At 34.5% G+C, this 9,533-nt stretch overlaps 1 protein-coding gene across 1 annotated transcript; it reads right to left on the reverse strand.

Moving 5' to 3' along the window:
• Positions 1-1,175: 1,175 nt before the first annotated feature.
• On the reverse strand, positions 1,176-3,624 carry LOC132603621 (uncharacterized). Its single transcript, XM_060316754.1, has 2 exons — positions 3,468-3,624; positions 1,176-2,123 (listed from the first exon to the last, which is right to left on the reverse strand). Exons 1-2 carry the CDS (start codon positions 3,532-3,534, stop codon positions 1,378-1,380), a joined length of 813 nt encoding a protein of 270 aa, XP_060172737.1. The 5' UTR covers positions 3,535-3,624; the 3' UTR covers positions 1,176-1,377.
• Between the last annotated feature and the right edge of the window lie 5,909 nt (positions 3,625-9,533).

Raw genomic sequence — 9,533 nt, forward strand, 5'->3', positions numbered from 1 at the left:
CTTTACGACCAACACTTTGTCGTCAAGATAGGATTCTATTGAAACAAATTAAATACTTACTTGCCCATAATATTTGACAATACATTAACTAATTGTCATTAATATCTAGTTTTATCTTCCATTTGATAGATTTATAGGATGTGGATATTACTGACAGAGTTTTAATTATGTACGTTATCTATGTAAAACATGTTTTACACTATTAGGTCTCGTAAAGGATATTTACATGAGAGTTTCCTTAAGATGTGGCAGTTACCATCTTGAAAATAAAATAAATTATTTGCTATAAAAAAATAAAAGTGACTTAATAGCGTAAAAAATATTCTTTGCACTGATGGTGATTTTCTCTTTTTTTGTTTTGTTTTGTCTTTTAGGTCTTTGATCAAGGTCCTTTGTGAAGAAATTAAATTCCCTTATCCTCCATTATTATAGGGTTAAGGGTCAAAAACACACCTCAAGTATCACCTTTCTTTGAGTTTCATACTTGAATTATCAGGTGTGAGAGTTTTCTACCTAAACTATCACAAATTAGTTTGTAAAACACATTTCAACTATCAATTGTTTACTTTTCTTACCTGAACTATCACCAACCACTTTGCAAAACACACCTAAAAATTGATAGCTGAGGTGTGTTTTGCAAACTAGAGCAAAGAATTACCAACATGTCAGAGTTTTGGCCTCAAACAATTCAAACATATATCACAGCTCCCACCATATCGTCTTTCTGTTCAATTAATTAACCAACTTTATCTTAATATCTCGTTCTCTCTCTATGTGTGTACATACATAATGGATCAATTGAATGGAATTTAGATTTGATTGATAGTCAGAGAACATGTTGCCTTCGAAAATTAATGAATCAACTAGTAGCTCCATGCATGCGTTTTGCATCTAAACTATCGCCCGTCAAATTCATTTATACGTAAACAATAGAGCACAGGATCGGATAACGATCGTTTGGTTAGTCGGATGAGTACATTTTGTCTCACCTAAAATCTAAACATTGCTAACCGGATGCTTAATAGCACCTTAACTTTCATAAAAATAAGATATTAGTAATTACTAATACATGATTAACCAACTAAATGACAAAACTAACCCGTAATTTTTAATAACAAAACACATAATTTAAGTTACGCATAGTGCCTAATTGTTAAGACATCAAAAACAAAACATCAAACAAGAGATAATTTCTACATTACTAATTCATACATTACAATCCCTGCATTATTAATATCCTCGCATAACTTATCTCTGAACCAAACTACCGCTAAGTTACAACCATATAGCTTACATAATTGATAAGTGAACTAAAGCTAGTACCACTTAGTACTTTAGTAACATAATACTCCAAACTAAAGATAATTAGAGAACCCTTCAGGTGGAGGCTAAATATGGACTTGAAAGTGATCCCTTCAGTCCTTGGGCACCACCCTTGCTTGTGACTTGATGAATGGGAGGATCATACTTTGCAGCCGGAGGTGCTAGTCTTCCACCTTCCCTTCCGTAGTTATTATTATTATGATCATGAAAATTTGAGTCGATAATTATTGGACGTGTGCGATCTGATGGCCTTGGAGATGGTGGCGATCGATGAGGCCTACGCCTCGAGTATTTTTCATCGGACTTCATTTCAGGAATGTCTAAAAGGTCATGACAATTTGAGTTGATAATTATTGGACCTGTGCGATCTGATGGCCTTGGAGATGGTGGCGATCGATGAGGCCTACGCCTCGAGTGTTTTTCATCGAACTTCGTGTCAGGAATGTCTGAAAGGTCATGACAATTTGAGTCGATAATTATTGGACGTGTGCGATCTGATGGCCTTGGAGATGGTGGCGATTGATGAGGCCTACGCCTCCAGTATTTTTCATCGGACTTCGTGTCAGGAATGTCTGAAAGGTCATGACAAGATGATGAAGCGATCAGGTTCCAGACATATGAGACAAGGTATGAGACGAATAGTTTCTTGAAAAGCTCAGTGTTTTGAGAGCTAATTTTCTGGTCGGTGCGAGTACCGAAAACACTGGATACATCCCTGGTTGGTGGAGATGAAGCTGGAGATGGTGGGGGTAGATGTGCATGCCTTCCATAACTAAATCCAACCTTCACATGATGATTTTCTGCAAAACCAGGAAAATGAATGTTTTAATTCCAATAATATCTTTTTATCCTAAATAACACTCCCTTATAAACATTTTTAAGACCACAAGATCCAAATGGTACTTTTGATATGTTATACATCTTTAATTAGTTTAAGATGACAAGATTTAGAGCCCGTTTGGATTGACTTATAAGTGATCAAAGCAGCTTATAAGCTGGTTTTTGGTTTTTTTGGTGTTTGGTAAAGCAGCTTATAAGCTAAAAAAGTGCTTAGAATGAACCAAAAAAAATAAGTTGGGCCAATAAATTGTTTTTTTGTCAAACCAGCTTATAAGCCAATTTTTTTAAGCTGAACCAAACGGGCTCTTAAAAGTTTTCTTTACATTTTTAAATTCATGTCCCGTCAATCTAAAACATATAATAAACGAAGAGGGAGTGTGTATATGTAATAGATTGACAATGCTTAAAACTAATAAAAGTAAAACATTAATTTGGGACAAGAATTAAAGCTTTATAACATATCCCTACACTCGAACCCAAAATACAAGCTGAAGGGTGATGATGATAAACAGATACTCTGTGTATATATGCAAACATATACAGTTGAACCTAGGAGTTAAAAGAACGTACTCCCCTCGTCTCAAAACGTGTCATATTTCTTTATTTGAGAGTCAATTTAACTATTCTTCAAAGCTAAATTGGTTATAGATCAACTTGACATTATAAAATTAAAATTTTAATATTACAAACCATTCGAAAAGTACTATAATTCATTTCAATATAATGAAAACATACATTTTAAAATCTTAATCAAAGTTTATACAACTTGAATCTCGTAAAAGCAAAAGACGCCAAATAATTTGGGACGGAGGCCGGAGGGAGTAATTAATTACTTAGAAGCTATTGCAAAAATATCATGGCAGCATGAGCTTGATTCCCAACTATTTGAGAGAGATAAAAATGATGCCTCAACATATATGGAGATATCACATCAAACCCCTTTCAAAATATTGCATCTTCCTATTGCCATGAAATTGGAAACGCAGGATAAAAAACACAAGAAATTAATTACAAAAACAAGTAAAAGGAAGTTGTTAAGTGTCTGCTTACTAATGCTATCAAATCCCATGCAGCCCACTTTGAACAAATGGTGATTCAAAGGTACCAGTACTGCAATATCACCAATTCTCTTTTTCCAATGGAGAATGAATTGACTAAAAGAATGATTATAGTTGAATAAAACAGTAGATGTCTATCTTTAGTATTTTAGTTAGCTTTAATTAATGGTAATTAATTCCATCAAACTTCATATTTTATGCATTAAAATAATCGAGTTGCCAAGAGAAAAAGAGAGTAGTATATACCTAGCAAAGTTCTTGCTTCAGCTCCAAAAGGAGCAAGGATAAGGTAGATGATAAAAAGAGCTCTCATGATAAGCGAATCACTACTTTAGTCGTCAATATTTGGAATTGTTATGTAAGGAAGAGGCCTATGAAGTCTCTATTTATAGACGGGGTAAAAAAATTAAAGCCCTAGTGCATGCGAAATGCATTTAAAAGTTCTCATCACATGACATTTAATTAAAAAACAAAATAAATATATTTTTCACATGCATCTTTCAAAACTCATAATAAAAAAATGACCAGAAATTACTTAATACGATACAAAAATTGGGGTTAATTTCCTAAAAGGTCCAACTTTATGTTTTTCACTAGTAAAGTCACTTTTTCTTTCTTTCATATAAAAAAAGTCACTCAACTTTCCATTTGTTTCATACACCACGTGAAAATTTATCTTATCTTTTATATGAAAAGACAACCTTACCCATCGGTAATAATACTATAAACTCATGGCCTAGTTCTTTTATTTTTTAGTGGCCAAACTCATCGGGGGCCCCTTGTGGTTGTCAAGATCTTTCACTTAAACACCTCAACTAAGCCTTGTACCTATTGATCATTCAGATTACATTGAATTTGTTTCGATTAGACACTTTTTGACAATCAGCTAAAATTACAAAGTGTGTGTAATACACTCAAGAGTGATGTGACCTAATGACTAATTAAAAGAGGACATGTGGCATTTAGTGCAAAATATTAATTTTAAAATAAATTATAAGAAAAAATATTTAATATAAAAAAATAAATTTTGAGTAAAACCTAATATTTCAAAAAAGAAAAGAAAATTTTATTTTCTAAACCCTACACAAAAAACACATTTACTAACAAAAGAAAAATCTGGAAATCATGTTCTTAGTGTTCTTCACCATCTTCATGTATGTTCTTGTTCCAACCACGATTTCAATCCAAAATTTCAAAAAAAAAACTCCTCTAAATTTGCTATAACTTCATCTAAAGATTCCCCACGAAAACCCGAAGACAACCCAACATTAACTTCTCAAAATTTTCATCAAATAAAGTAACTCATTTTAAATCTTCAAGCTTTCTAAAGAACCCATAAAGGCACTTTAATGAGCTCCTTTGATTTTATTTTTCTTTTTATTAGGAGAGAGAGCAAGAAATTGGGTTTGTTTATGGTAAAAATTGTATCAAAAGGTAAGAACAGTGGCAATAATGAAGGTGAGGAAAGAAGATAAACACATAATTTTAGAACCTTCATTGAAGGAGTTTAAGCTTGGGGAAATGGCTGGGAAAAAAGGGGAAGAAGAAGAGCAAAAATAAAATAAAAATTGACTAAATAAAGCCGTTCACGTGCCACTAATGAGTCTGTCACACACACTATGTCAAGTCAACGAAAAATGTCTAAATGATACAGACGGGACCTACCATAAGTGTCTAAATGAAACAAGACTTAGTTGAGAGGTTTAAGTGAAAAATCTTGGCGACCACAAGGAGCCCCCGATGTGTTTGCCTTTTTTAATTATCTAGCATGTGTTTAATTATGCGTCGATGCCATTACTTGAGTATTATTTCATTTGTTTCAGATTGAATAGCTGCAACATATATATATATATGAGGCGAACAAAATTAAGATGGTATACTCTTATGTAATTTTTATTATTCTTTTAGCTTAAAGTAATTAAGTGACACTGCATTTCCGTAATTATTAAGAGTATTTTAGTTTTTAATTTTGAATTTATTTTAAAATAAAAAGATAAAGTACTAACAACTTCTGTATGGGCTTTAAATTCAATAATAATGAAAACTCAAATATATGGATATAGAGGAGTAGAAAATATGTTCCAAGACAAATATTTAATTTAGAGTACTGAGATGAACAATACTTACAGATTTCCTATTAATATAAATCTAAAAGAGACTCATATATTTGACTACCAAAAAATAAATTGAATTTTTAAAAACTTTTTACATTGTACATAAATAAAACTTTGTTTTATAATTATATCTAAAAATATGACTATCTCTATAATTATATCTAACAATATGACAACCTATATACACAACATTTCACGGTTGTATAAAACGGTTAAAATTGTCTTTTTATACAAAAGGAAGCTTTTTGTTGAATCTTATGCCGCTTATCAACCTATACGACTTTTAGAGAAATAAATAAAAAGTTGAGCGACTTTTTTAATATAAAAAAGAAAAAAAAAGTGACTTTACTAGTTAAACTCATCAAGTTGAGTGATCTTTTAGGATATTAACCCAAAAATTAGTTGGCACACCCCCGAACTGGGTATGACGTGATTGATGACACCCAACCTGTACTTTTAATTAAGAGAACTTTGTTCTAGCTGGTTCATAGTTGTTACTCCCTCCATCTCAAAATAAGTGTCATTTTCGCTCTTTTCACGTCCATTAAGGAAAATATAAATACAACATATCATTTACTACATTGCCCCTATTTATTAGATATTCCTTGAAAATTGAGCACTATTAAGAAAAAGTAGTTCTTTAATATAAGGTATAATAGGAAACAATTGCTAATTATTGTCTTGAATTCCTAAAACGACAATTATTTTGGGACACTTTTTCTTTTGCTAAAACGACACTCATTTTGAAACGGAGGGAGTAATAGCATAACAATAAATACTACTTAAGTCTTTAATTAATGTAGTATGAAAACGGAATCACTAATATAATGTAAAAGCATGTGAAATCTAAAATCAAGACGAGCCATGAACCTCTAAGGACTGAAATCTAGATACATAGTCTACGACCATTTTCTGGAGATAAGAGTAATGTCTAGAAAATAACATAAGCTGAAAGAATGTAGCTACCACTAGGATGAAGCAACATGGCTCATGACCACTAGACCGACTAGGTCTAGCCATGGGTCTCGTCACCTATAGTCTCAACACCTGCACCACCGATGACACAGGGCCAAACAGTATATGTACAACTGATAGGGTATCCAATAAGTTCCGTTGATAACCTGCTAAGTAGAGGAATAAGACTCTTATGGGCTAGATAACTATAATAAAATGCCAAGAATTAACACAAGTAGTTGTATCACGATCCAAATTTGGATATAGTCTGCGACAGGGCACCCAACAACCCACAATCCATTAGGAAGACCCTCTAAGCTACAACATACTCATAACGTAGAATAAGAGAAAAAGTACTACTAAATTTATCTCCTCAAATAGAAATAAGTGTGGAATCCTAATACAAGGGTAATTGAAAGGCATTCCAAACAATCCAACATGAGATTAAAGCATACAGAACTATAATCTAAATACATATGAGTCGTAGCTTGATAATAGATTCTTAAACTAAAAATAAAGGTTAGAAGTTGAAGCCGCCTCAATAGACTAGTGGTGGATTATCTCAACTAGATAGAACTAGTAAATGGCTGGAATCACTAGTCAACAACTCGATCTCCATCAATACGACATGCGCACATGCAACAACTATGAGTCTGAAAGATTAAGCAAGATCATTGACTCTCTCTCTTAAAGCCTACCCATGGGGCAAGTCTTTAGAAATTGCCGGCGGTGCATAGAAAACCTCATCATAGCAGTATAAGTATAGATATAATATAAAAGTAAAGCAACTGAACTAATATCATAAGTACATATAACTAAAGTAGACATGATGTACGAACTGCTAACATTGTTGTGGTACTATGAGTCATTGCTCAAGCTCAAACCCAACTATGAGGCCATAGGTACGCTCACTTATGCTCAACCCAACTGTGGCACCATGAGTACGCTTACTTAAAGTAGGATTCATCCAAGGTTTGTAAAAGTTCATCCATGGTGAAATTCACATTTTGGACAACTTCATCATCTCCATATTGAATTTTTTCTCAATTGGTCAAGACTTGCCCATAAACTTCATTCCTCCCTGTTATGCTGCTCAACCCATCTCCTCAATTTCCTTCTTTTTAGAGTTAGAATCTTCTTCATGATTTTGCTCTTCTTCAATCTGAACTACTTCATTTTCATGACTTTGGTCATGGCCATCAAAAGTTTTGGACTCATCTCTTGGGCTTAAAGTCTTTTCTTCAACCAGTCCATTTTGAGAAGTAGACAAATCCATGACATTTGAGGAGTTCACTTCCTTAATGAACTCTTTATTCTTTCCATAGCTTCGTCATTGGCCAAGATGGATTGTTGGATGAGCTTTGCTCCTCTTCCAATCTACATTCCCGCTTAATGTAGGTTTGGTACATTTCTTGGATTCGTTGGAATCCAACACTTTATCCTTCACTTGTCATGTCACTGTTCCTATTAAACTCAAAAGCACAACTAGCACTCTTATTAGAGCAACTGGGTGGCGGGATACACCAGATACCAGAAATTTTAGTTTTTGACCAATCTCCACCTGAAATTCGACTATCACCCCAAGTCCCACAGATACAAAACAAATATGCCAACATATATAAAAACGTGCTACAAACTCACCCGTGGCCTCGGATTTCCCAACGAAGGTCTATTTGACCAAGTCAACCACCAATGGCTTAAAGCCAACTTTACAACTCAAGTCCCAAAATGCTACCAAGTGCCTTGGGAACCGAACCAAACCTGCCACCAAGTTATAAATGACCAGCCGAACCTCTCAGAATCGATGAAATTTCGAAAAAGATCTGTTTACCCAAAAGTAAACTTTGAGTCAAACGGTTTTCACTTAAAAGCTCAATTTTCCAAAAGTCATACTAAAACTCATCTGATGATCTCGGGAACTGTGCCACCTACCCTTGCGGTTTAAAATTGTACTACTAGGGCTCGAGGACAAGTCAACGGGAGAAAAATAGTCAAAAGCTACTATAACGACCGAACAGATCGTTACATCAGATACGAAATACATAATTATTTATCCTCGAACGAAGGAAGAGAGTATGAAGGCTGACGATAACCAAGGAATCATTATCATAACAACATGGAAGCCTCCATGGCACGAAGTATGCCACAATCACTGCCATCTGACCTTATCAGTCAAACTTCTTCTAACTTAGCTAAAAGACCTAATTTCCATATTACCATACTCGAACTGCTCTCACAACTGATCCCTAAATAAAAGAGCCGCTTTCACCAGAATTCTCTGTTTCAACATAACAATAGCTCTAAAAGTGATCAATTGGTCCCACAAACATTCCTCAAAACAGCACAAACCTCTAAACATAAACACAAACATAGCTTACTCCGAACCGGTAAAATACTCTGATTCTGCTAACCTTTCCTTCACCCTCCTCAGGCCGTTCTTTGCACCACGATCAATTAGAAGCACATAAACATAATCCAGAAACCATGACTTTCTCTAACCAGAAAAAAATTCTTGCATTATCGGAGCAACTCTAAGCAATTCCATCAAACTGATCTTACTCAAAGCCAATTTCGCTAGCCCCAAGTCTTCTTAAGCCTTCAAATCACAGCACTAGAAGCATACCATTGAGTACCTCGTCGGGCCAAGCTCGTAGGAAACCATCTGATCACTCTAACGACCTCTCGCAACCATAGTACTACTTCGAATCACTACTAAGACCGACGTAAACCATTATAACTGTCTGAATAGCTAACTCTAGTAAAATATCATCAAGTCTACTCGCAAACCCCGATAAAGCTCGGTAAACCTGATCTGAACTGAAACTCACCTAATCCATGAGGGTGATTTACTGGGAACCTATAAGTCCTTCTGGAGATATTAATACAGTCAATCAAGTTCTAATCAAACAATACTGACCCAGAATCAATGCACAACCCCCGAATACCATCAATAGCCACTCGAACTGACTCCAAAATCCCAAAAACAATCACAGTCCTACCACGCATCGGTGGCGGCCAATTCTAATATTTTCCTCACGCATAATAAATCATGTCTGCCACTCTCGACTCCAAAAACTGAATTATATCCATGCTGTCAACTGAGTACAGAAAAACTATACCTTATGAATGCAACCTTAGAGTTTCTCAATCCTTACCCGATATGCAAATCTGATACAACCCCAAAATTTTCGACGCAAAAACCTGTAGCCTCATATAATAACCTTTTAGCCATGGAATCTCCCAT

This window comes from Lycium barbarum, chromosome 7 (genome assembly GCF_019175385.1).
Source record: "Lycium barbarum isolate Lr01 chromosome 7, ASM1917538v2, whole genome shotgun sequence".
Taxonomy (NCBI): domain Eukaryota; kingdom Viridiplantae; phylum Streptophyta; class Magnoliopsida; order Solanales; family Solanaceae; genus Lycium; species Lycium barbarum.